This window comes from Lissotriton vulgaris, chromosome 6, assembly GCF_964263255.1.
Source record: "Lissotriton vulgaris chromosome 6, aLisVul1.2, whole genome shotgun sequence".
NCBI lineage: Eukaryota > Metazoa > Chordata > Amphibia > Caudata > Salamandridae > Lissotriton > Lissotriton vulgaris.
Window position 1 is genome coordinate 1,358,825,544 of NC_141694.1, and position 27,931 is coordinate 1,358,853,474.

The following is a 27,931-nucleotide window of genomic DNA, read 5'->3' on the forward strand; positions in this document are numbered from 1 at the left end:
AAATTAGAGCAGAAGTTCAAGCGGAAGAAAATCAAAAGTTCGAAGTGCTTGAACAGGAGCAGATAGAAATAGATAAATGTGATCAGGAAGAAGAAATTGAAACAAAACAAAGTCAAATCCAGCATATACCTGAACAAGGCCAGCTTAGTGACCAGGCAGAAGAAACTGACCTAAGACCTGGAACTAGTCAGACAGGAAGGGAAGAAGAAGACACTGAAACAGATGTGCCACAACTGAACGAAAATAAAAGAGCATTTGAAGAAAGCAAAATTACAGTGCCAGTTAAAAGATTCAAGAAAAAAGATAGAGAACCAAGATTTGTCAAAAGACAGACTGAGACTAAAAACTATTGACGAAAAACTTGAGCAAGAAAATCAAGAATCCAGTAAAGCTGACCAGTCTGGAGCAAAGCCTAAGAGAAGAAGTGCCCGAATAAAAAGACTAAACAACAAGTATCAGAGTCCTGAATGGACTTATCTGGAGTTGGACGAATTTGAAAATCTTGAAATAAGTGACGAAAGTGATGAAGAATTGATTGCTGATCAGACTGACGAAGAAGTGCAACCAACCTGAAAGTTGCACTGTGTAAGCAACCTATGTAAAGTTACAAAGAGGGGTTGAAGCTTCTTTTAAGCCAAAATGTCCGATTCCACTGTGAATGGAAGGCCAAGACGAAATCGTTGTAAAACATGCTGCAAAGTATGTTTGTGTAGTATAGCATTAGTACTGATATTATGGATAGGACTAACAATAACTATTCCTTACATGATGAGGAAAGATACTATTTTGTACCCTACTAAATCAGTGACAAAAGACACAGAAGAGCTGCAAACGAAAGATACATCACAAAGAGTAGAAACACAAGGGAAAGCACTTAGCCTTAAACAAACTGGAATGGACTTAGATGCATCAGATGAGGAAGGGCTACATTATCACAGAATCAGGAATAGAACTCATTTAAATGTATTTGCAAACTTGTTAGTACACTACGTAGAAGCAATGGAAATAGAAGATTGTTACGTCTGTATGAAGCTACCTACTTCAGTAGCTGAGGGTGTGACCTACCATCATTTACCACTAAACTATGTAATTTCCTGTAGTATTTTAGCTAATTTATTCTATAAAAGAGGACCGTTACAGTACTATTATTCTAACTCAGACGTGATATTTTCTGAACTTCCTATACGTGGAAATCTGAATCCTGTACATACTAAGAGTGATGTAACAAGTTATATGGGAGAATACTTTCTAACCATAGGTACAATAGATTTAGGTGAGGCACATGGAGATAACTTAACATGTTCATTACATGAACAAGAGAACATGTTTCTAAATATGGCAGAGAATAGAAGAGAAAGTTTCCAAATGAAAGCGAATGATAAAAGACAGAAAAATCCTAAATGGGCTGAAAACATGGGGAGCACCTCAAATAGTGGAGCAAATGCTGCGTTGTTACTGGATTTCGAAAAGAAAGGGAAACTTTGTCTTCACAGAGAAAAGACTAGTTATTATAATAACATATTCATTGGTTCCAGTGAATGCGAACACAATTACAAGGTAATTGGAGGTTGGGGTTTCAAAAATGGGTCAGAACCTGTGTTTCCCGGAATTTAATATATATGTGGAAACAAGGCTTATTTCAAATTGCCAGATCACTGGTATGGAAGCTGCTATTTTGGAATTGTCTTCCCAAAAATATACCATGTGAATGAAGTCGCTGGAAGCAATGAAAACACTAATGGATTAGTGCGTAGTAAAAGAGAAAGTGTAGGAGAAATATTAGGTGATATATTTAGTGCATTGATACCTGCAGTGGGAGTACCTCTGAATACACAAAGAATTTGTAAATTGTCTAAAGTGGTAGATCGGTTATCAACGGACACTGCTGCAGGTTTCCTGCTGGTCAATACCGAAATGGTTGCGATCAGATCTATGGTTTTACAGAATAGACTTGCTCTTGACACTCTATTGGCAAAAGAGGGCGGAGTCTGTAGAATGTTGAAAGCGCAACATTGTTGCACTTACATTCCTGACAAAAGTGTTGAAATTAAGAAATATGTGAGAAACATAACTAATTTGGAAAAAGAGCTCAAACCACTGGAGGTTGATAGTGCCTGGAAGAGACTAACTGATGGTCTCTCCTCTGTAGGTAATTGGTTTTCTAAACTAGGTAAGAGTCTTGTGAGTAAAATACTGATGCCAATAGCGGGAATAGGCTTATTCGTGCTAATCATAATAATTTGCTGTAAATGTCGAAAACACAAAAAGAAGTATGCTGTGAATAAGAGAGGAATGAAACGAAATGTTGATGAACTTGAATTAGAAGAGCTGAATAATCAGATTTATAAAAGGGTGAAAAATTCTCATCCAAATAAGGATGCAGAAAAAAGGCTGGATAAAAAGTTTGAAGAAATTGAAATGGGTGAAATGTGAAAAGTTGGCATCTGGTTCCATGAAAAGTGATGATAGTAAATATCATCAAAGAGGGGATTGATGGAGCAAGGTTTCGCATATTTAGCGACTTGCTTGTAATCAAGAACCTCGAATAACTAACTACGTAATCAACTTGTTTGTCTTACTAATATTGCACATTTTACACTATACGGGGTGTTCCAGAGACGCTTGCCTATGTGTTTACTAAAAGGTAATACGCTTGCCACCTAAAATGGCTGCTGCTACGCGGGAATTTAGTCTGCGCATACGTCGGTCACACTCATGTGACGTGACGTGCTCGCAGTTCTGGTGGGAATTTGTTGCTCATGCGCAATACAGCTAAAGATGGCTGTTTTAAGTTCTCACATGCTTTATGCTTGCATTGCCGCTTTTGCAAAGCTGTCTGTACTGCCTAATAAATAACGCTATAGTTATTATAAATTAAGGGACATAGTATAGACATCCCATGGTATACAGTGTAATTTTTTATTCTGTGTTCCTAAATTGTTTTCGCTTGCTTTTCATGTATCGTATTTTTTGGGCCTGGGAGGTGCTTACTACTCCATCTTGGAAAAGCCTGTATGGTACCAGTCACGTGATGGGGGAAAAGAACCTTGCAGCAGTGGAACCCAGCCAGCTGGCAGCCTCGCCCAAGATACTCTTGGGAATTGACCTGTAACCCAGCAGGACGCAGCTGAACTGTACCTGAATTTGTTACATTTGTAATAAACTGCTGTATACACTATTGTTCTCTGTAAAACATATGCCATGGGAAACTAGAATTTAAGGGGTGGGTACGAAAACTGAATATTAAGCCTGAGAAAGTCTAAAATTTAGGTGGTGTGATGACTTAACCTCCTCCTTTGTCCAATCAGAATTGGGGATCCTTACACTTGCAACATTGGGGGGTGGTACACTGACCCGAAAAACAGTATAACTAGCCTAGGTTTAGCTAGAGAAATTGTCCGACTTGTCCGAATAGCTGACCTGTCACTGACCCAACGCACTCTATAGGTGACTGATATAGAGAGCTGCGGAGCACTCTGTCCGAATTTCCACAGACCCACTCGGGGTTTTGGAGACGCTTAAGTGCTGGTGAAGCACTTTACTGGGAGATTTGAGAACCCAATCGGGGTTATTGGCAGATTCCTTGCAGAGAGGGAGTAGCGCAGGCGTTGCAACCGAAGCTGCGGGTGTTGGTCGTAACCTTTGGTGAACCCGGTCCTGATCCAAATTCCAGGGTTATCCAGTCCTGACTGTCCATGCTCGCCTACTGGCAACCTAAGTCCTTGAGGGTCCTTTCCCGTCTTTCCAAACTGACCCGTGGCTAGGGTTAGTCTTCACCCTATCCTAGGTAAATATAAAATCTGTGTTGGTGTTCGTTTATCTCTCCTGTGAGAAGTTGGCCTGATATATGATGCTCACTAGTTCTAGTGATCACCTTGTATCAGTCCAAACAACCCTTATGTGAATTGGTTGTAAGTCAACCTTATAGACCAGCTATCCTAGTGGTAGCATGGACAAAGCAGTCTCCGGCTAAACTCTTTTGGCATGTGAAGCCAGCTGTTTTACCACATATAACCCCTTGAATACCAAGGACACCACACAGGTTGTTATGAAAATAAACAAGTATTTATTAACTAACATACACCTCTGAACTCTTTATGAGGTCAGAGGGCTAAGCACATGACAAACTCTTAGGAAAAATACGTTTAAGTTGCACGATTTACAATGGTGCCCTAGGGGCACGACAAACCATATACTAAGTAAGTGGAATATGAAAGTCAATAATAGGAATGGAACTGTCCAGAGGCTGTAGGATCGCTGGGAACACGCTATACTAACTTGAGGTAGGTAATAGGAGGCCCGCGGGACGCGTGTGCAGAGTGTGAACTCACACGCGAGATGCGTACAAACGTCTATGGACAGTACAGTTTTAAGAAAAAGGTGAGTACGGACGTCCCTAACTAGATAGGACCAAAACGACTGTGGAACTGGACACTAGGAGAGTCAAGCTACCCTTGAGCACCGAAATGCTCGTGTTACCTCACCCACAGGCTGCGGGTGCATAGGTGCCAAGTCGTGTCGGGTTCCGGCGTTGAAGTCTGTGGAGCCTGGAGGAAAAGATGCTGCATGCGGTCAGGAGGAAGATGTCCGGTGTGATCCAAGGGTGGATCAGTGAAGAGAAGAACCTGAAAGCAGAGGGGACAATGTTCAAAGTCACTAGCCAGTGACTGGAGTGGAACTAGGAGTGGAACCAGATGTCGTTGTCGCGATCAGTTGAAGGTGGACGCTTGTTTCTGCAGCCACGTGGACCAGGTGGTGTCTTCGACGACCAGGATGGAAGCACGAGCTGTCCCACGCAGGCTCTCGCTGTCAGCGGTGTCGGCTTCGGAGTCAACAGGCCTTGGCAAAGGCAACCCACGCGGTGAGTGGAAACGGCGTCTGGAGTGGACCAGGAGGGTCCGGGGTGCTCCTCTTTTGTAAGGGAGCAAGGCCCAGTCTGGAGCAACCAGACCAGCAGTGAAGTTGTCGGGTTTCGTCGTCTAGGAGGTCACTAACCAGCCGGCAAGTGACCGGACAACGCGTCGAGCAGTAAACAGGCAGAAGGGCCCAACGCAGATCTCGTGGATGCTGGAGGGCTGGTCTTCGGTGCAGGAGCTGCTCGGGGTCGGGGCTTCTCAGTCCCCAAAGCACTTGGACGAGGATGCCTCTGAAGTCGTGCTGGAGCGAAGTGCTGCTTCTTTCAAGATGGCCGGTCCCACGTGTCTCGTCGCACCCACGGATCTCAGCTGTGCTGCAGATGTAGGTAGAGGTCGGAGAGGTCTGGGAGTCCGGGTCTCGTCGGGCTCTGAAGTCTGGATCCTTGCAGGAAAACGACATTAGGGAAGCCGCTGTACGCTGATGGTGCCTGCTTAGGCAGGGTGGACACTCCTTGCCCACAAGGGAGATTTCTTCTGTGGAGCAGAACGTCGAAGTCCAGAGTTTCTTCTTGTAAAGTTGATCAGGATAATCTAATTTGGAATGGGACCAGCTCCTACCTTTATCCGGCTAAAGGGGGCTGTACTACGACTAGGTCCCTCCTCTGGGTGGGACCAGGAAGGGGGGTGGTTACACCCCCTATCCTTTGTCCGGTCTTGCGCCAGCTCTGGGGCTGGAGTGCCCCAGGAACGGGTTTAGACCGGTGTATGCACAGGGACACCTTGTGTGCCCCAGGCATGTCTCATTCCTTTCAGCCCTGTCCTACCTAATACACAAAATCCTGTCTGGGGTGGTGCTAGCACCTCCCAAGGCAGGAAACCCTTTGTCCAGGCCTCCCTCGCTGGAAGAACTCCCAGCAGCAGGAGGTCAGACTCGTGTCTGTGGTGGCAGCATCCATTTTGTGATGCTGAGGCTCGAGTTAACTTTAACCAGGGTTCTCAGTTACATACATGTCGTGTCCCTCTAAAAGGGTGGAATGCTACCCCCGTCGCCAGAACTGGCGAGGGGGTAGTATTCCAATTTGTATGCCACCTTACTCGACATGTTTTGATAATGCTATGCCAAAGTTAGCAATAACCGTGAGGATTATAATGCACTTAAGAGTATATGGTATAGCGTTATCATGGAAACAGCTAAAGGACATGGTTCCGAAAGCTGCAGACAGGCTCAGCTCATGCTAGAGCACCATCTCACATAATTCCAAGCACTATGCCTTCAGGATTGATAAGGCCTGCCATAGGAGTGACTTATAGGAGTATATGTGTCCATTTTAGGGTTAGATATAGGTATACTATATCTAAAGCAAAGGGTGATTACACCACCTTGCCCCAGCTGTCGTGCAGCCAGTTGTGTCTGTTTAGATGGCCAGCCAGGGGTGGCATAATACATGCTGCAGCCCCTGGTAGGCCTTGGGTGCACTTATGCCCTGGGTACCTATGGTACACTGTACAAGGACTTACAAGAGTGACCCAATACCAATTAGATATGTACCCAAGGTACATGGAGTCCCTTTTAACAGAGAGAGCAGGAAGCCTGGGGTCCTGAATAGCAGGATCTCAGACCAACTATGTCAAAACCCAGCAAAACACTAGGCAAAAAGTTGGGGGCAACCATAGTCAGATATCCACCTTCCTACAGTAACCTGTTTCTTTCAGATATATGTCGATGACAGGCACTGCAGGGCTTGAAGCAGGTGTTCATAGTGGATATCCCTGCCATACCAGGAGAAGAACTAACAGACAACTTTGACCAAGCACAATCAAAAAGAGACTGACAGGGGTAGCTCTTTCCAGACCTGGGCTGACTGGTGCAGAAATAAAAGATCTCACAGCAGTGCACTGGGATGGTGCCTATTCAGGCACTGCGCATGTTACTTCCGGATCGAACTACGCCACATAGAACCAACGATGCCATCCTACCAGGGTGCATGGGAACTGCTCATGAAAACATTTACGGATCCAATCGGATACCTGGAGATATTTCTACGGGAAGGAGTCTGCAGCTAGAAGTCTCCATCAGATCCCTTAGATGTTGAGTTGGTCCATTTCCCTACAGGGTATAGACATTAGAGTGGAACACAGACATGGGACTGACCATGGCAATGTAGATGCCCTTTCCAGGTTCTTCCACTTAAATGAAGCGAACTATAACAATAAAGGTTTCACCTTTCATCTAGAAGGGGGCCATGCAAGGAAATGTCTTTCTGTATGGTTACCACCAGGTTTTAGGGACTGGTGTTGCTGGTTTTTCGATTTTGAGAGTGCCCTGAGGACTGCTAACCAGACCTCAGTGCCAGTGCGATGACCTGGGAACATATGCTATCTTACATATAAGCCCTTGGTATACAGGAACCAGAGCCTGTAATATAGAGTGTCATTCCGGGTATTGCCGCATTGGCTGTGTCACCCTGGGTATGACAAAGGTAAAACAGGTCTCCCAAGTTGCCACTGCTGACTGGAAGAGACGTGTGTCACTGCTAGTCCAACTTTGCCATTGGAAGAATAGCAATACTCAAACCTCCCTTTTGAATTTGTGTAAGTCACCCCTATGGTAGGCTTAGCGAGCCTAAGGCAGGGTGCAAAGCAGAAAATATATTTTACATGTTCTGACGATAAAAACACCATATTGTCCTTTTTAATCTGGAAAGATTTGGTCACTCCATTGGTGAGCACAGGGTTACATGCTAATTCCTCAGTTTTGCTAACTCCTGAATGGTGCGACCAAAGGCGACAACTTGTTACATTAAGCCTGACTTGATGCTCAAGTCAAAATGAATGTTACTTGTAGTGTGAAACTTTTACAAAGTTGCCACTTTGTTGCCTTTAGCCTCCTGTGCCCTGAGTAGTTGGCCATGGAGTTTGTCTCAGAGACAGCTTTCTGCCCTCCTGGGTAACTGTGCACACTACTCCCAGGAAAGAAGACAATAGCAGCCTGCACAGGAGAGATGTGCTATCTCCCCCTGGTAAGAAGCCACACACATGCTGGGCCAAAAGGCACGCATTAACGGGGAAGCCATCTTTGAAGAGCAAATGGGGATCATTTGGGAGAGGGGTTGCCGTATTGTTCAGCTAAATGGGCTGGCACTTGGACAGGAGACGGGAAACCAGTTGGCAAACTGGTCTTCCAGGGGCGTGTAGCCCCCTTGGTAGTGACATCTCTTGGTTGGGCTAGGGAACTGTGTATGCCAAGACAGGGGGTCCTGCCATCTTGAGAGTGGGCAGAAGAGTGCATCATGGGATGGTCTTAAGTTGCATAAGGCCATATTCCTCACATGACTTGGAGTCATTGTAGGAGAGTAGGGTCTGCTTTCCTTTGGTCACCCCACTTTTTGCTTAACTGGTTTTCGACTTAATGTGGCTGTGGGCCTGCTAATCAGACCCACAGCCCAGCTGCTCTCTCTCTAAATTTACTACTATGTACTTTAGGTGCATTACCCATTGGATACTGGATCTCCTTATGAGCCCCTGTACAGTGTACTGTAGGTACCCAGGGCATAGGTGCATCCAAGGCCTACCAGGGGCTGCAGCATATCTTTTGCCACCCCTGGCTGGCCATCCAAATTGACACAACTGGCTGATCACTCAGCTGGGGCAAGGTGGTGTAATCACCCCTTGCTTAGATATAGTATACCTATATCTAACCTTATATCTAGACACATATACACCTATAAGTCACTCCTATGGCAGGCCTTAACAATCCTGGAGGCAGAGTGCTTGGTTTTATGTGAGATGGTGATCTAGCATGAGCTGAGCCTGTCTGCTGCTTTCGGAACCATGTCCTTATAGCTGTTCTAGGATATTGCCATACCATATACTCTTAAGTGCATTATGTACCTCGCGGTCAGATGCTAGCTATGGTTTGGCTTTATCAAAACATGTCGAGTAAGGTGTCATACGATTTGGAATATTACCCCCTCGCCAGTTCTGGCGACGGGGGTAGCATTCCACCCTTCTAGAGGGAGAAGACATGTTGTTCCTACTATTCCCGGTTAAAGTTAACCAGAGCCTCAGCATCACAAAATGGATGCCGCTGCCACAGACACATGTCTGACCTACTGCTGCTGGGAGTCCTTCCAGCGAGGAAGGCTTGGACAATAGGTTTCCTGTCTTGGGAGGTGCTAGCACCACCCCAGACAGGCTTTTGTGTATTAGGGCAGGGAGGGCTGAAAGAAATGAGACACTGCCTGGGGCACACAAGGTGTCCCATGCATAGTCCAGTTCAAACCGGTGCTGGGGCACTCCAGCCCCAGCTCTGGCGTGAAACTGGACAAAGGGAAACGGGTGTAACCACCCCCTTCCCTGGTCCCACCCATAGGAGGGACCTAGCAGGTAATCCAGCCCCTAGAGTTGGTATATAGGTAGGAGCTGAGTCCCAAGACTTTAGATTAATCCTGACAAACTCTGAAACGAAACTCTGGACCTTCGACAATCTACTTGAAGAAGACGACTGAAGAATCTCCCTTGTGGTCAAGGAGTGACCACCCTGCACAAGCAGGCACCATCGAGGAATCAACGACTTGCTTTGTCACTGCCCCCCGCTGGAGCCCGAGCACAGAGCCCGACGAGAACCGATTCCCAGACATCCAACAGCCCGATCCACAGTCCCTGCAAAGCTGAGACCCGTGGAGGCGACGAGAGACGTGGGACCGGCCATCTTGAAAAGTCTGCGACCTGCTAACTGTGCAGTATCCGAGGCCTCCTCGAAGCGTGCATTGGGGATTGAGAAGCCCCAGCTCCGAGCAGCATCTGCACCAAAAATCAGCCCTGCACACTCCACGAGTTCTGCGTGGGGCCCTTTTGCATTTTCCTGCTCAACGCGTCTGCCCGGTCACTTGTCCGTTGGCTAGTGGCCATCTTGGAGACGATCCTTTGAATTTACACCGCTGGTCTGGTTGCTCCAGACAGGCCTTGCTTCCCTCAAAAGAAGCAGCCCCTCAGACCTTGCTGGTCTGAGTAAGAAGCCAACTTCGTGTCCTGCGTGGGTTGCCTTTGCCAAGGCTTGTTGACTCCAATCCTGAAGTGGACACCGCAGACAGTGAGAGCCTTCGTGGGACAGTCCGTGCCTGACTCCTGGTCGTCGTCGACGCCTCCTGGTCCACGTGGCTGCAGAGACAAGCTTCCCATCAGCACCTGATTGCTTCGCAACATCGCCTGGTTCCTTCCTTGTCACTGGCTAGTGACCCAGACTCTGTCCCCTCTGCTTTCAGGTCCTCTTCATCTTCGATCCACCCTTGGATCCATCCGGACACTTCTCTCCTGGGCGCCTGCAGCATCTGTCTTCCAGGCTCCATAGGATTTGACGACGAAACCCGACACACTTTGACACCTAGCACCCGCTTCCTGTGGGTGAGGTAACGAGAGTACTTCGGTGCTCCTGTGGGTATCAACTATCCAACTGCCTAGGTTTCAAGTAACTTTCACGGAGTCCAGTCAGAAGTGCCCTAAAAGAACTAGTTTGTAACTTTTACATTCCCATTCATTCTCTATGGTAACCTGCGTGTGTGTTTAGACACCACTGCACACGCCTCTCGTGGGTCTCCTGCTTTTCAACTCTTGGTAGCTCAGCATAGCCCCAGCGATTCCCTAGGCCCTAGGCCTATTCACTTTCCGTGTGGTGGTCCTTATACCACTATTTTAGTTTTTATGTTTATGTTTTTGGGATTTTTATTGCGCACAACTACCCTGGGGTGTCTCGGCGCATATATATATATATATTAGTATATGGTTTAGGGTGCCCCTAGGGCCCTACTGTATTTTGTGCAACTTATTGTATTTAAATTGATAATCTTGTATTGTGCTTAGACCTCTGACCTCATAAAGAGTTCAGAGGGTTTGTTTAGTAATAAATCATATATATATTTTATATATATCCTGTGTGGTGTCCTTTCATTTGGTATTAAAGGGGTTACATATGGTAAAACAGCTGGCTTCACATGCCCTCTTGAGTTTATCCTAAGACTGCTTTGTCCATGCTATGCTACCCCTAGGATAGCTGGTCTACAAGGTTGATGTTACAACCATCACCATAAGGGTTGTTTGGACTGGTGCAAGGTGCTCACTAGAATAGTGAACATCATATACCAAGCCAACTTCTCACAGTCATGACCAGAGCCCAAACACCAGAAACACACCTCGTACATATCCGTCACTTCTGGGGTCAATCAACAAGTTTGTTAAGCGCGACTACTCACCCGCAAGGGTCTTAAGGCACTGGGGAGGAGGGGAGGAGGGGAGGTGCAGGTTCCAGTCCATCAAGGAGGGGGGTCTGTCGCAGAGCCAAGTTTTGAGGTTTCTCGTGAAGATGGAGAGTGATGTTGTCTGTCTGAGGTGGAGTGGTAGGGCGTTCCAGGCTCTGGCCGCGAGGAAGGAGAAGGCACGGCCTCCTGGTCTGGTCTTTCTGGTGCGGGGGACCACAGCATAGGAGAGCTGGGCTGATCGCAGAGTCCTTTGGGGTGCGTGGAAATTGAGTCGGCTGATCAGGTATGCTGGTCCGGTGTTGTGGAGGGCCTTGTGTGCATGGGTGAGGATCTTGAAGGTTATTCTAGTCTCGATGGGGAGCCAGTGGAGTGTACAAAGGTGCTGGGAGATATGTCTTTTGTACCGCTTTGTTCGCCATAAGTTGGCAGGGTATGCTCAGACGTGAGTCCCTTGCTCACTTTGCCACTGGATTCAAGCAAGCCTGGCTGAAAACGGCTGTAATGCCAGAAACCGGTCCTAGGAAGCTGGAATCTGGTCCAGGGAAGGCGTGGCTTGGCAGTTCGGGCTGGACTGTTCCCATGAGGCACAGGGTCAGACTGATTTGCATATGGCCATGTCTTAACTGGGGTGGCAGAGTGGGCTGAAAAACGGTGATGGATTAAACCCAGATCTGTTGACTGGGTGTGAGTGTTTTATTGGTTCAGATGCTCCGTCCATCACCACCCCCTTTTGTACCGGGAGATATGTCTTGGCAGGTTGAGGACCAGTCTTGTGGTGGCGTTCTGGATGTTTTGTAGCTTGCGGTTGAGGTTTTTGTTTATTTCGGCGTAGAGTGCGTTGCCGTAGTCGAGTCTGCTGGTGATGAGAGCGTGAATGACTGTCTTTCTGTGCTCGAGGGGGATTCATTGGAAGGTCTGGCATAAGAGGCGGAGGGTGTAGAAGCAGGAGGATGCGACGGGGTTGATCTGGTGGTCCATTTTGAGCACAGAGTCCAGGATGATTCCGAAATTGCATGCATGGTCCGTGGGGGTGGGTGAGCTTCCGAGGGCGAGGGGCCACCAAGTGTAATTCCAGGCGTCGGGGTGCAGGCCCATGATGAGTACTTCTATTTTGTCGGTGTTGAGTTGTAGGCAGCTGCTTTTCAACCGGAACGAGTCAATGTGTACCCACACAGGTGCTACCTGGCAGGGCACGGGAGCACTGCTATTCAAACTTATGGACACAGTCTGGTGCCTGCTGAATATTTTAAAAGTAAGAAATATGTATTTTGAAGTATCTCTCAGAAAACCTAATGATTGTTGTATTCATGTAGAGATTATAATTATTATTTTTACATATTTTAGCTGAAATTCTTAGATATCAAATTCTGCAAGAAACACTACGAGAGTGAGCCAACTTAAAGTAAACAAATTGAGAAGTCATCACAATAAGTTTAATGAAGAGAACAGAATTTGAGTGATTTCAATAAAAATAGAACCATTCGTTTTACATCAAGTGTGCTTTATTTCTTCCACAGGTATTCTGTTAAATAAAGCACAATATATACTGCCAGGCCACAGCTAAAGAGGATTCTTAACAGAATCAAATTTCTTGTGGTTTTATTTTAGTACAAGTAAACTTAATTATTATAAGAACCACAGCGATTGGAGGCAATTTGCCTATATTATAAGATACAAAACTGGCACATAGAACACCATATTATACACAGTAAAAATGTTGTAGGTTTAAATTACACCATACAGGGTAAATGAGACCCTGTCTCCCCAGATAGCCATATTAAATGAAAGCCACTACAGTGAACTCTGAATTACATAAAACATATTATCTGATTGCCCTTAAGAAAGTGTATTGTAGATGTATTTGTAATCTGTGTGCTGTCCGATCAAGAACTAACTGTTTAGCATATAAATCTATCTTGCCATTCCAGCAGAGAGCACTTGACGAACTGAAGCATAAAACAAAAATAAGCAAATTCTATACAAACAGCATATATCTTTTTTTTAAAAAAAACTTAAAAGCAAGACATGCTACAACCAATGTCAAGAAGCAGCTTGATTTCCTTTACAAGATATCCTTAAGACCACGTGAATTGTTGACTCAATGGTCCTACATAGCATATCTAAAATGTCCTGATGAGGCATACTACTAAGAAGTCCTCTGGAATGCGCACAACCAATTGTTGAGTTAGTATCATGATCTTGTGAAGACAATACTTGACTGTCACAACTTCTGAGATCTGCTAAATCAGCCAAAACGGATGAAATAGAAGTAGAAGGGAACTCTGCTTCTTCCTCAGTGTTGAGAGAATCCTTAGTCTGAAGGTCTTTTAGATTTTTACATTCTTCAAATTTAACATTTTTAGTGGACTGCTCTTCTGTATGTTGCGGTCTAGTGTTTAATAGAACATCTTCTGAAAATGAAGACGAAATTTCCATCCTGTATTCTTTAACAGAACTGTTTTCCGGAGAAGGAGGATCTTGCTCCGTTCCTGGATCAATGATTGAAGAGTCCCTTGTCTCATTATCTGAGGTACTTGTAGGGGTTGAAGCATCCATCGTGTCAGTTTTTATATCACCAATGCAGCTTTCCACAAGTGGCTCCTCGTCACTACTAACCCGCCTTCGTTTCACCGGAGTAGCACCTTCATCATCTGAAAAAACAAAGAGATTTTTTTAAGTTCAACGCGCTCTTAGAACATCTGCTGCATGCCCTTGAGGTAAAGCACAACTTTTCACCAAATTATTATCCATATCTCATCACAATTCAGAAAAGGAACAAGGAGTATTTTAATCAAATATGGACTAGTACACAAACCTCTCATCAATGCTTGTTAATGTCTTAATATGCCAAAAGGTTCAATGTATCAAGCACTTCGGCTGCAGACCTAACACAAGGAAGAGAAAGTTGATTACATTCGGTAATGCTCTTTACGGTGTATACTTGATCGAACCACAGATTCCTCGCCATCTGTGTTCTGCAAGTGTCGGACTGAATCTAAAACTTTTTCAGCAAATGTGGCTTTGCTGCTGCCTTAAAACTGCTTCTAGAAATGATGATAAATGGCCCTATGTAGGTGCTTTCTTTTTCAACTGTTATGCACTGACAAACTGCCATTAACGATGACAGACTGCAACCATGACAGTGTTTTCAACCTAACTAGAGATCTCTTCAGAATCCTAAAAACAATACAGGGATGAAGAAGGGTGGTGAGGAATCTGCAGTTAGAGTATCCTCCAGAAAAAAAGAGGTACCGGTGGTAACTTGTTGGGATGATTGATTCAAACGTCATGTTTTGAGGAGATACCAAAGCAATACCCCAACAAATAGAGGGTCTATGGAGTGAACTTCACACCAAGAAATCCAGCAGTACTGAGCAGGTAATGTAGAACTCCCTGTGGACCTTAGAGTCATGATAGTAATATCTGGTGAAGATGCAGGTGGATGTCCATGTAGCGGAAGGCAGAAGTCCACCACTGGAAAACCCTTTGCAAAGTCAATAGTGATATCCTTAGCTCTTTAGAATGATACACCATTTTATGCAAAGAACAATTCATCCTGATGTCTGTTTCTGGTTTTCGTCAGCAGTACCTCTGCACGTCGGAAGCTGGCGGCGGTCAGCTCCTTGTCCATAGTTGGCGTTGTGGTCGCCGGGATGACATCACGGTAGCTACTTAGACGCCGCCCTCACGCGCTGACGTCAGTTCTGTACACAACTTTCCGCACCAGAAACACAGAGCCATGCAAGACACTGACCACTGGTGCACAAAACTAGGGCCCTGAAAGGATAACATTAACCCTAGAAATAAGTCAGCAGAACAGGGAGGATGGGTGGGGCTGTAAGGAATTTAGAACTAACTAATGTTTCTTACAGATATATTGTTACCGAAGGTATGTAACTTGTTTATCTGAAAGAAATAAGTTAGTTATAGATTCCTTACCTTAGAATTGATACCCCAGAAATACCAACCCCGGTGGTGGGTCTGCGGACCAAGATCACACCAGAAAGTCCTGGAGAACAGAGCGGCCAAAGAAGCAGTCTCTCTAGACTTGACCGTACAGGCAGTAGTGTTTGGTAAACGTGTGCAGCGATGCCCACGTAGCTGCCTCACAGATGTCATTCAGAGGAACTCCTCTTCCCAAGGCAGCAGTGGCTGCTGTCGCCCTGGTAGAATGGGCATGTAGCCCCACTGGAGGCTCCTTTTTAGCGAGAGAATAGCATGCTTTTATACACAAAAGACCCATCGAGAAATGGTGCGATTCTGTTTGGCCCGACCTTTTTTGGCACCCATGTAGCCAACAAAGAGTTGGTCATCCACTCGGAACTGTTTTGTGCGATCCAGATAGAAAGAAAGCACATGTTTTGGGTCTAGACGGTGGAGCCGCTCTTCCTCTTTCGAAGGAAGCAGAGGTGGAAAGAAGGTGGGCAAAGTGATAGTTTGCCCGATGTGGAAGGCAGTGACAAACATGGGCAGGAAGGATGGACGAGTCCCAAGGACAGCTTTGTCCGGATGTATATAGAGAAAAGGAGGCTTAGAAGAAAGCGCCTGGAGCTCACTCACTCGTCTGGCAGAAGTGATGGCCACCAGGAACGCAGTTTTGAGAGTCAAGAGCCTTAAAGGACAGTTGTGAAGCAACTCAAAGGGAGCGCACATAAAAAAAGTTAAAACCAGGTTCAAGTTCCACTAAGGCATAACAAAGGGAATAGGAGGAAAGAGATGAGTTATGCACTCCGGGCAGAAGTGGTATAGGCGGAAAGGCGTACAATGGACCGCAACTCCACTCATGACGAAAAGCGTCTCAGAGCGAGTGCTGCTTTGGAAATTCCAACGCGCAGAACTGATGACATTGCTCGCTCTCTTCTGTGGCGAATAAATCTAACCAAGGCTCTCCCCACTGCTGAAAGAGACCTTGAGCCACGTCCAAGCTCAGACGCTATTCGTGATCCTTCATGCACCGACGGCTGAGTTAGTCCGCCCTGGCGTTCAGGGAACCTGCCAGGTGTTGAACACCCAGGGTCACGCCCTGATGTTCCAGCCATTGCCAGAGGCGCAGAACATCCTGACATAGGGTCCAGGACCCCACCCCGCCCTGTTTGTTTGAGTACTATATGGCGGTGGTTTTGTCCGTGAACACCTGCACTACACTCCCCCGGACAGAGGGGAGGAATGCTTTCAGTGCAAGTCGGATTGCCCGCAGCTCCAGAAGGTTGATGTGGAGCCAGGACTCCGCCGGAGACCAGAGGCCTCTGATCTCCACCTCTCCCATGTGGCCCCCCCAGCCGAGGAGGGACACATCCGTCACAACTGCGTGCTCCGGTTCGGGTAGGGAGAGGGATCTGCCGCTGATCCAATCGCGGTCCGTGAGCCACCACTGCAGTGCCCTCTGAGATCAAGACGTGGTCGGACAAGTTACCCTGATGCTGGGCCCACTGAAACTTCAGGTCCCACTGCAGAGCCCGCATCTGCCACTGGGCGTGATGCACCAGAAGGATGCAGGAGGCCATCAGCCCCAGAAGCCGCAGCGCCAACCTGACCGAGATTCGGGATAAAGGCTAAAAGATCGGAATCAGAGCCTGAATATCCTGAACCCGTTGTTTGGGAGGATAAACCCGAAACGGCGCCGAGTCCAGAACTGCTCCGATGAAGAGGAGCTTCTGAGAGGGACACAGGTGTGACTTCGGCACATTGATGGAGAACCCCAGCATGTGCAGGAGGTCGGCCGTAGTCTGGAGGTGGCTGAAAACTGTCTGGGGCGAGCCCGCCTTCAAAACCAGTCGTCGAGATAGGGGAAGACTGACACCCCTAATCTGCGCAGATGAGCTGCGGCCACCGCCATCCCTTTCGTGAACACCTGAGGGGCGCTAGTAAGGCCGAAGGGGAGCAAGTTAAACTGAAAATGCTTGTGGCCTACTGTGAACCGCAGGAAACGCCGGTGGGACGGCAGGACGGGGATGTGAAAATATGCGTCCTGCAAGTCTAACGCTACCATCCAGTCTCCCGGGTCTAGGGCAGCTAAGACCTGAGCCAGAGTCAGCATCTTGAACTTCTCCTTCTGGAGGAAGCTGTTGACGTTCTGCAGGTCAAAGATAGGGCGTAGGCCCTCTTTGCCCTTTTTGGGAACTAGAAATTAGTGGGAGTAACAACCACATCCTACTTCTGGCCCAGGAACGCGCTCGATGGCCCCCTTGGCCAAGAGGGCCCTAACTTCCTCTTGCAGAAGTTTCAAGTGATCCCCCGACACGCTGTGGTACTGCGGTGGCATGGCTGGAGGGGTCAACTCGAAGGGGAGGGAGTAGCCCCTTCGGAAGATTTGCAGCACCCACCTGTCCGATGTGATGGTGCGCCAGTGGAGGAGGTGATGGTGAACCCTGCCCCCCACTGGCGTTAAATGGGCCTGAAAGCTCGGACTAGGAGGGCTTTGAGGTGGATGCTGTGGGGGTGGATGTGGACTGGCCTCGCCGTTGTCCCCTGGCACCGCCACGGCAGTTACCACGTCCGCCACCACGCTGGATGTTAGTCTGCGGCCCGTGGCTGGCAGGACGTGTGGGGGTGCCCCTTCCTTGGCAACGAAAGGAGCGAAAGGCAGCAGGTTGCTGGCGGGGGGTTGACAGGCCCAAGGACTTGGCCGTAGCCCTGGAGTCGATAAAGCGCTCAAGCGCACTGTCTGCCTTGTCGCCAAAGAGGCGACGGCCAACAAACGCCATGTCCATAAGGGTGTTCTGGACATAAGCCGAAAAATTGGCGTACTTCAGCCAGGCGTGGCGGCGAACCGCCACCGTCGTTGCACTCGCCCTGCCTAGCGAGTCTGTGGTATCCAGCCCACATCGAATGGAATACCGTGCCGCATCTCGCCCCTCTACAAGGGCTTGGGCAAGTTTAACCCGGGCCTCCTCCGGGCATTGTGGCAGCACGTCCGCGACTGTGTCCCACAGAGAGTGGGAAAAATGGCCTAAAAGGCAAGCGGTGTTGACCGACCGCAACCCCAAACTGAGTGAGAACATCTTTTTCCCATACTGTTCATATCTTTTGGATTCCCGATCAGGGGGAGCTGTCGGGAATGCGGTCTGGGAGTTAGAGGCCTGGATAACCAGGCTCTTGGGGTGGGGTGGGTGGACAGGAAGCTAGGGTTGCCCGGGGCCGGGCGGTGGCGTCTGGCCACGTTCTTATCTACAGGGGAACCTGTAGCGGGCCTGGACCAAGTGCCCAACAGAACGTCAGTTAAGGCCTCATTGAACGGCAGTAGAGGCTCTGAAGAACTTGCCTGCGGTTTGAGGACCTCAGTGAGGAGGTTCGTCCTCACAGCCGCGACGGGGAGCTCAAGAGCCAAGGCCTTAGCTGCCCTCGTCAACACCACACTAAAGGCAGCCCCCTCCTCCATAGCCACGGTAGGAGGGGAGACAAATCCAGTGTCGGGCGAAGTGTCCAAACCACTGGCCTCCCCTAGCTCACCTGCCCAGTCCTGAAAGGCTGGCACTCTCGTGCCAGAGGGTCCTCAGACCCCTCCCAATCCGCCTCGCCCTCCATCTCCTGGTAATCAGCTTCAAATGATGGAGCCGGATCATATATTAATTGCTCTTCTCTCGATGTCTAATGCAGCGTCGAGCGACGCCGTTCCGACGTCGGAACCGGATCGAGGGGGGGATCCGGGACGATGTCATCCGGGTACGGCATTGAGGGCGACCCCCTAGGGGCCGGCGCTGGCGGAGGGGTCGTAAGGTCGACCAGCGGAGACCCGGATCCGACAGATCCAGTGGGACCCTGCGGCGTCGGGACCGAAGTCGCCGACAGCGCCGGGGCTGAAGCACCCGACAGCGCTGGGGCCGAAGCCACCGGCCCACTAGGGCCCCCAGACGAACCCCTGGGGCCCGAAGGCACTTCCGAAGAGCTCGTCAGAGAAGAGCGATTCCTCATGGCCACAAGGAATGCGTCGATCTCCTCCGGCGTCGCGTTCAGCCCAGGGACCGCCTGGTATAGAGCTGGCCGCGGCGCCCGCGGCTCCGGAGGAGCCGCGTGGGTGATGTTGCCCAAACCCCCTGCTGCGTCGCTCGAGCATCGGGGGGAGTCTGAAGAACGATGTCGCCTCTTCGACTTCTTGTGCCTCTTACCTGAGGACTTCGAGCCCGAAGACCGATGACGACTCCCGGAGCTGTGGTGACTCCGGCCCCACGACCGGTCCCTCGACCTCCTTCCGGACCGGGACCTCGAGCGGCTCGGGGCGGACTGCCGGAGCTCGAGTCGCTTGCGGGAACGCTCCCATCTAGCTTTGGACGTCAGGGCCCGGCAGTCGGAGCAGGACTTGTCGTCATGGGCGGGACCCAGACAGGTCAGGCACCGGCGATGGGGGTTGGTAACCGACATCATTCGGTTGCAATCGACGCAGGGTTTGAACCTGGGCATCCCTACCGGCACCGTCGGAGTCGTAGTGACTTCGAAAGATGATCAAAAAGGATCGAAAATGTAAGTCAAAAACTGACTTAGGGTACAACTTTTTCCGGATCGGCGCTTGCTGGCGCGGAAAAAAGAAGAACTGACATCAGCGTGCGAGGGCGGCGTCTAAGTACTACAGGAACATCCCGGCGCCAACGACGCCGACGACGGTTCGCGAAGCCGCAGACTACGCCTACCGATGCGCAAGGGTACTGCTACGCAAAAGTTTCCGGATCCAGTCTGACGCCTGGGGATATTCTAAGGTAAGGAATCTAATACTAACCTGTTTCTTTCAGATTCTGCAGCCACGAGGACCAGGAGGTGTTGACGATGACCAGGAGCTGGATTTGAGCTGTCGCACGAAGGACCTAGTTGACTGCAGTGTCGGTATCCGGACTGGACCCAACAAGCCTTGGCAAACGCAATCCATACAGGAAGGGAAGATTGGCTTCGAGTCAGACCAGCAAGGTCTGGGGAGCTTCTCCTTTGCAGGGAAGCTGGAGCAAGCCTGGAGCAACCAGGCCAGTGGTGTAAATTCAAAAAGAAGTCTTCAGAGGGCTAACTAGCCAATGGGCTAGCAACCGGGAAGACGCGCTGAGCTGAAATGCAGGAGCAGGCCCCACGCAGCACTCATTGAGTGTGGAGGGCTGAGCTTTAGTGCAAATGGCGCTCGGGTCTGGGGCTTCTCATACCCCAATGCACAACTGCGAGGGTACCTCGGGAGTCGAGCAGTTAGCAAAATGCAGGAAGCCCAGAGTGTTCGGTCCCACGTCTCTCATGTCCGCCACTGGTCTCAGCTTTGCTGTGGATGTGGATCGGAGTCAGAGAAGTCTGGAAGTCCAGTTCCTGAGTCGCTGAGTTTTCAGGTTCTGGCAGGAGCATCGACAATGCAAACCGGCAAGTTACTGGTGATGCCTGTTGGCACAGGGTGGTCACTCCTTGACCACAAGGGAGATGTCTTCAGTCTTCTCATCGATATAGAACGTCAAAGGTCCACGAGTTTCGTATCAGAGTTTCATTCCAGGATAATCTAAAGTCTCTAGACACAGCTCCTATCTTTATACTGATTTTAGGGGCTGGATTACCTGCTGGGTCCTTCCTATGGATGGACCGGGAAGGGGGTGGTTACACCCCTTTCCCTTTGTCCAGTTTCGCGCCAGAGCGGGGCTGGAGTGCCCTAGCAACTGGTTTGAACCAGGCTATGCATGGAGCACGTTGTGTACCCCAGGCAGTGTCTGGAAAACCATCTTTCCATTCAACCCACCCTGCCCCAATACACTACAGGCTGTCTGGTGAGGTGCTAGCACCTCCCTTGACAGGAGCAGGAGATCAGACTCGTGTCTGTGGCAGCAGCATCCATTTTGTGATGCTGAGGCTCTGTTTAACTTTAACCGGGTAAAGCAGTAACATACTTGTCTTTTGCCTCTAGAAGGGTGGAATGCTACACCCGCCGTCAGAACTGGCGGGGAGGGGGTAGTATTCCAAAGTGTTTGACACCTTACACAACATGTTTTTATAAAGCCAAACCAAAGTTAGCATTAACTGCGAGGATTATAATGCACTTAAGAGTATATGGTATGGCTTTATCATAGAACTGCTATAAGGAGAAGGTTCCGAAAGCTGCAGAGAGGCTCAGCTCATGCTAGGGCACCCTCTCACATAAAACCAAGCACTCTGCCTCCAGGATTATTAAGGCCTGCCATAGGAGTGACTTATAGGTTACTATGTGTATATATGTAAGGTAGATATCGATATACTATATCTAAGTAAGGGGTGATTACACCACCTTACCCAAGCTGAGTGATCAGCCTGTGGTGTCAGTTTAGACCAGGGGTCCCCAAACCGGTCTGGAGGGCCGGATCCATGCCAGATTTTTGGGATATCCCCATTGAGATACATGTAGTAATTTTAAAAATCTGGCATGGATCCGGCCCTCCAGGACCAGTTTGGAGACCCCTGGTTTAGATGGCCAGCCAGGGGTGGCATAATACATGCTGCAGCCCCTGGTAGGGCTTGGATGCACCTATGCCCTGGGTACACTATACAGCGGCTCACAAAGGTGACTAAGGGTGAGCGCAAAATCTGTTCCGCTCGCGGATTTCGCGGATTTTCGGTAAATCCGCAATCCACAAACTGCCGCAAATTTACCGAAAATCCGCAAATCCGCGAGCGGCGGATTTGGGGGGCAAAAGTTCAAGTTGTAACTATTTTAGGATGGCGCTGGCAAGCTGCCAGCCCCATCCTAAAATAGTTACTAAGTTAGCTTCAATAGGAAGCACTAATAGATAAAATAAAGCAGGTGCTCGAGCGCCTGCTTTATTTTATCTATTAGTGTTTCCTGATAAAGCTAATTTAGTAACTATTTTAGGATGGCGCTGGCAGCTTGCCGGCGCCATCCTAAAATAGTAACAGGATGATGTGTGTTTTGTCGAGGCTGGGTAGGTGTGCGTTCTCCCCATATCTATCGTCGAAAAATAGCCATGATGCTTGATGGAGGCCTTTGCATTATTGACTTTCACGAGCTCAATCCCTGTGCAGTTCCTGTGACCACGAGCTTCTCTGATACGTGCCTGTCCTTTTATAGACACAAGAGGCATGTGAACTCGCATATAAGCCTCGCCCGTTTGGCCCTGCCCCTCACACTAGCGATGTGCACCGTTTTCCCGCCCGGCCTTTACCCACACAATCCGCAAAATCCTCAAATCCGCAAATATTCGGAATTTGCGGATCGCGAATTCGCAAATTCACGAATTGCGAATTCGCAAAATTCGACAATGCTTAAAGGTGACCCAATATCCAATCTGGTATGTACCTAAAGTACATGGTATCAATTTAGAGAGAGAACAGCTGGGCTGTGGGTCTGATTAGCAGGCCCACAACCACACTAAAGTCGAAAAACCAGAGAATCAAAGCAAAAAGTGGGGGTGACCATATGAAGCAGACCCTACTCTCCTACAGCGGTGAACCGCCACGGTTGTGGAAATCGCCCTGCCCAGTGAGTCTGTGGTATCCAGGCCACATCGGATAGAATACCGTGCTGCATCCCGCCCTTCCGCAAGAGCTTGAGCAAGTTTGACCTGGGCCTCTTCCAGGCAAGCTGGCAGCACCTCTGCGACCGTGTCCCACAGAGAGTGGGTATAACGGCCCAAAATGCAAGCAGTGTTGACTGACCGCAACCCCAAACTAAGTGAGGAGAACAGCTTCTTACCGAACTGCTCATACCTTTTGGATTCTAGATCAGGTGGTGCAGTCGGGAATGCGGTCTGGGAGTTAGAGGCCTGGATAACCAGTGTGAGAAGTTGGCCTGATATGTGATGTCCACTATTCTAGTGGGCACCCTGTATCAGTCCAAACAAGTCAAGTTCAGTCAAGTCAAAAGATTTGTATAGCGCGCTACATACCCAGAGGGTCTCAAGGCGCTTGAAGAAGGGTAGGGAGTTACTTGTCGAATATCCACGTTTTGAGTTGCTTTCTGAATGCTAGGTGGTTCTGAGTGAGGCGAAGGTGAGTGGGAAGTGAGTTCCAAGTTTTAGCTGCTAGATAGGAGAAGGATCTACCTCCCATGGTGGTTTTGTTGATGCGAGGTACAGTGGCAAGGGCTTGGTTGGAGGATCGTAGCTGGCGGGAGGGGTTGTAGAAGGATAGTCGTGTGTTGAGGCATTCGGGTCCGATTTCGCAGAGTGCTTTGTGTGCGTGGGTTAGGAGCCGGAAAGTGATCCTCTTATTGACGGGGAGCCAGTGGAGGTTTTTCAGGTGATCAGAGATGTGTTCTTTACGCGGGATGTCTAATATGAGCCTGGCTGAGGCGTTCTGGATGCGTTGTAGTTTTTTCTGGAGTTTTGCGGTGGTGCCGGCGTAGAGGGTGTTTCCGTAGTCCAGACGGCTCGTGACCAGAGCGTGGGTGACTGTTTTTCTAGTTTCGGTAGGGATCCAGCGAAATGTTTTTTTGAGCATGCGAAGAATGTTGAAGCAGGATGAAGAAACGGCGTTGACTTGTCTGTTCATCGAGAGTGAGGAATCCAGGATGACGCCCAGGTTCCGTGCGTGGTCCGTCGGGATGGGTGCTTTTCCAAGGGCCTCTGGCCACCAAGAGTCATCCCAGGCGGAGGGGGAGGTGCCTAAGATGAGGACTTCTGTTTTGTCTGAGTTCAGTTTCAGACGGCTGTGCTTCATCCATTCGGCTACTTCTTTCATTCCTTCGTGTAGGTTGGTTTTGGCCGTGTTAGGGTCTCTGGTGAGTGATAGGATCAGTTGAGTGTCGTCGGCGTAGGAGATGATGTTGAGGTTATGTTGGCGCGCGATGGCCGCGAGGGGGCTCATGTAAACATTGAAGAGGGTGGGACTGAGTGAGGACCTTTGAGGTACGCCGCAGATGACTTCAGTGGCCTCTGACTTGAATGGTGGAAGGCGGACTCTCTGGGTTCTTCCGGAGAGGAACGAGGTGATCCATTCCAGTGCTTTTCCTTGGATTCCGATGTTTTTGAGGCGCTGTAGAAGGGTGCTATGGCAGACTGTGTCGAAGGCTGCGGAGAGGTCGAGGAGGATGAGGGCGACTGTGTCTCCATTGTCCAGTAGAGTTCGAATGTCGTCTGTTGCTGCGATGAGGGCGGTTTCGGTGCTGTGCTTGGCTCGGAAGCCGGACTATGAGGGGTCGAGGGATTTGTTGGTTTCGAGGAATGCGGCGAGCTGGTTGTTGACAGCTTTCTCGATGACTTTGGCCGGGAATGGAAGGAGTGAGATAGGGCGATAGTTTTTGAGTTCGGTGGGGTCAGCTGTGGGTTTCTTCAGGAGGGCGCTGAGTTCGGCATGTTTCCAGCTTTCCGGGAAGGTTGCGGAGTTGAGGGAGCAGTTGATGACGTCTCGGAGGTGCGGTGCAATAATGGAGTCTGCTTTGTTAAAGATGTGGTGCGGGCAAGGGTCAGTGGGGGATCCTGAGTGGATAGAGTTCATCAGACGGACGGTGTCCTCAGTGGAGATTGGCTTCCAGTCATTGAGGATGATCAGGGGGGGTGGGGGTCCTGCAGGGGATTGGGTGGGTTGGTCTCCGGGTTGGTTGTCGAAGCTGTTGTGGATGTCTGCAATTTTGTTGTGGAAGAATGAGGCTAGGGAGTCTCAGAGGGCTTGAGAGGGGGTGATGTCGTTGGAGTTGGCTGAGGGGTTGGTAAATTCCTTGACGATGTTGAATAATTCCTTGCTGTTATGGGCGTTGTTATCTAGACGGTCTTTGAAGGCTGCTTTCTTGGCATTTCGGATTAGTTGGTGGTGTATGCGGGTGGCGTTTTTGAAGGCGTCCTTGGTGCTGGTGGTTGGGTCTTTTTTCCAGGCCTTCTCGAGGGAGCGACAGAGTTTCTTCGATTTCTTAAGGTCATCGTTGAACCAGGAGGCCTTTTTGCTGCCTAGTTTGATTTGTCGTTTTTTCAGTGGTGCTAGGATGTCGGCGCTGTTGGATAACCATTGGGTGAGGTTGGTGGCTGCTTGGTCTGGGTTTGAGGAATGGGCGGGGGGCTTTTGAAGAAGCGATGAGGAGATCTGGTCGATGGTGATTTTGTTCCAGTTTCTTTGCAGGGTGGGTTGAGGGTGGTTGTTGGATGTGGGCTTATTGTAGGTGAAGTGAACGTAGCTGTGGTCAGTCCAAAGGAGAGCCGTGGTGTGGCTGAAGGAAACATGCTTGCTGGAGGTTAAGATAGGGTCGAGTGTGTGACCTGCGATGTGGGTGGGGGTAGTGACAAGTTGTCTAAGTCCGAGGTTTGCGAGGTTGTCCAAAAGGGTGGTGGTGTTGAGGTCTCCCAAAAGGATGTAGTCCTCGGAGGGGAGCGCGTGTGGAGTGATGAAGTCCGTGATGTCTTCACTAAATTGTGCGCGGGGTCCAGGTGGCCTGTAAAGGAGGGTGCCTCTGAGTGTGGTCTTGGGGGTCGATGTGGATCTGGAAGTGAAGGTGTTCAGAGTTGGCGAGATTGACGTCAGAGCTGGTTAAGATGCGGATGGATTTCTTATGGACGATAGCGATGCCTCCTCCTGTGTGGCCGGTACGGTCCTTGCGAATGATCTTATAGCCTTCCGGGATGGCGATGGTGATGTCTGGGGCTGAAGAGGCATTCATCCATGTTTCTGTTAGGAAGGCGACGTCCGGAGAGATGGTGTCGAGTAGATTCCAGAGGTCAATGGCGTGTCTGTGGACCGAGCGGGTGTTGAGCAGGATGCATTGTAGGTGGTTGGGATCGGATATCTGTTGTGAGTTCGTAGATGAGGAGTTGTTCTTGGTGCCGTCGAACTTGCAGGAGTAGCAGGAAAAGGGTCCATGGGTGTGTCCAGGAGCAGCTTGGACGCAGTTGAGGGAGCGGCCGGGGTTGAGGGCTAGGAGGGTGGTGGCATCGTAAGTAATGCGGGAGGGGTGGACTTTACGAGGACCAGGGGCTCTGGCGCTGGGCGCGGTCCAGGCGCGGACGGGCGTAGACGGGCTTACCTTTGGCGCACCTTCGGCGTGGCCGTAGCGCGTGGACGCTGCGCGTCGGGACATCTGGCATTAATGGATAGTGGAGGGGGCGGAGCGTGGGAGGGTCAGCCGGGAGGTGGGAGCGAGGTGGGGGAAGGGCCAGGGGATGATAAACAAAATGGCAGAAACAACAACAGGGCAGCAAAAACAACAAGGTATGCAGCAGACTAAACGGACGCACTTTCACTAATCTTATCTCTTATGCAAACACAGCCAGGAAGTGCGCGCTAGCAATGATAATGCAGCCGATTTCAATTGTTACCCCAGAGCACACAATCGCTCCTAGAAGAGTAATACTTTTGCACACAAGCGCTACGATCCAAAATGCGGAGAGAAGCGCTACAATACCAAAATGCGGAGACAAGCGCTACAATACCAAAATGCAGAGACAAGCGCTACAATACCAAAATGCGGAGACAAGCGCTACAATATCAGCGTGGTGGTGAAAGGGCAGCAGAGTCAGGCGCTACAATACAAAGTCTGTGCAGGAGGAGGCAAGGGGAGCGGCCGTTCGTGTCCAGGACAGGACGGTCACAGCTCCAAGGAGGGTGCGAGGACGGCTAGTGGTTTCCGTGGGTGGGAGGGTCAGCCGGGAGGCGGGAGCGAGGTGGGGGAAGGGCCAGGGGATGATAAACAAAATGGCAGAAACAACAACAGGGCAGCAAAAACAACAAGGTATGCAGCAGACTAAACAGACGCACTTTCACTAATCTTATCTCTTATGCAAACACAGCCAGGAAGTGCGCGCTAGCAATGACAATGCAGCCGATTTCAATTGTTACCCCAGAGCACACAATCGCTCCTAGAAGAGTAATACTTTTGCATACAAGCGCTACGATCCAAAATGCGGAGAGAAGCGCTACAATACCAAAATGCGGAGACAAGCGCTACAATACCAAAATGCGGAGACAAGCGCTACAATACCAAAATGCGGAGATAAGCGCTACAATACCAAAATGCGGAGACAAGCGCTACAATATCAGCGTGGTGGTGAAAGGGCTGCAGAGTCAGGCGCTACAATACCAAGTCTGTGCAGGAGGAGGCAAGGGGAGCGGCCGTTCGTGTCCAGGACAGGACGGTCACAGCTCCAAGGAGGGTGCGAGGACGGCTAGTGGTTTCCGTGGGTGGGAGGGTCAGCCGGGAGGCGGGAGCGAGGTGGGGGAAGGGCCAGGGGATGATAAACAAAATGGCAGAAACAACAACAGGGCAGCAAAAACAACAAGGTATGCAGCAGACTAAACGGACGCACTTTCACTAATCTTATCTCTTATGCAAACACAGCCAGGAAGTGCGCGCTAGCAATGATAATGCAGCCGATTTCAATTGTTACCCCAGAGCACACAATCGCTCCTAGAAGAGTAATACTTTTGCATACAAGCGCTACGATCCAGAATGCGGAGAGAAGCGCTACAATACCAAAATGCGGAGACAAGCGCTACAATACCAAAATGCGGCGACAAGCGCTACAATACCAAAATGCGGAGACAAGCGCTACAATATCAGCGTGGTGGTGAAAGGGCAGCAGAGTCAGGCGCTACAATACCAAGTCTGTGCAGGAGGAGGCAAGGGGAGCGGCCGTTCGTGTCCAGGACAGGACCTTATGGTGATGGTTGTAAAGTCAACCTTATAGACCAGCTATCCTAGTGGTAGCATGGACAAAGCAGTCTTAGGCTAATACTTCAGAGAGCATGTGAAGCCAATTGTTTTACCAATAATAACCCCTTGAATACCAAATGAAAGGACACCACGCGAGGTATATATAAAATATATATGTATTTATTACTAACACAACCCCTCTGCACTCTTTATGACTGCACTCTTTATGAGGTCAGAGTTCGAGATACAGTACAAGTTACACAATAAGCATACTGTGAGAAGTTGGCCTGATATATGATTCTCAC

The 27,931-nt window shown here is 49.4% G+C and overlaps 1 protein-coding gene across 2 annotated transcripts in view; it reads right to left on the reverse strand.

Annotated features, from left to right (window-relative positions):
- Positions 1–12,594: 12,594 nt before the first annotated feature.
- Positions 12,595–27,931, reverse strand: part of USP34 (ubiquitin specific peptidase 34) — a 2,709,276-nt gene continuing 2,693,939 nt past the window's right edge. For both annotated transcript variants that reach the window (XM_086927486.1, XM_086927485.1), the window contains exon 79: positions 12,595–13,761. In XM_086927486.1, the coding sequence (XP_086783612.1) occupies positions 13,151–13,761 (611 nt within the window). In that variant the 3' untranslated portion in view covers positions 12,595–13,150. The remainder of the gene's footprint in view (positions 13,762–27,931) is intronic.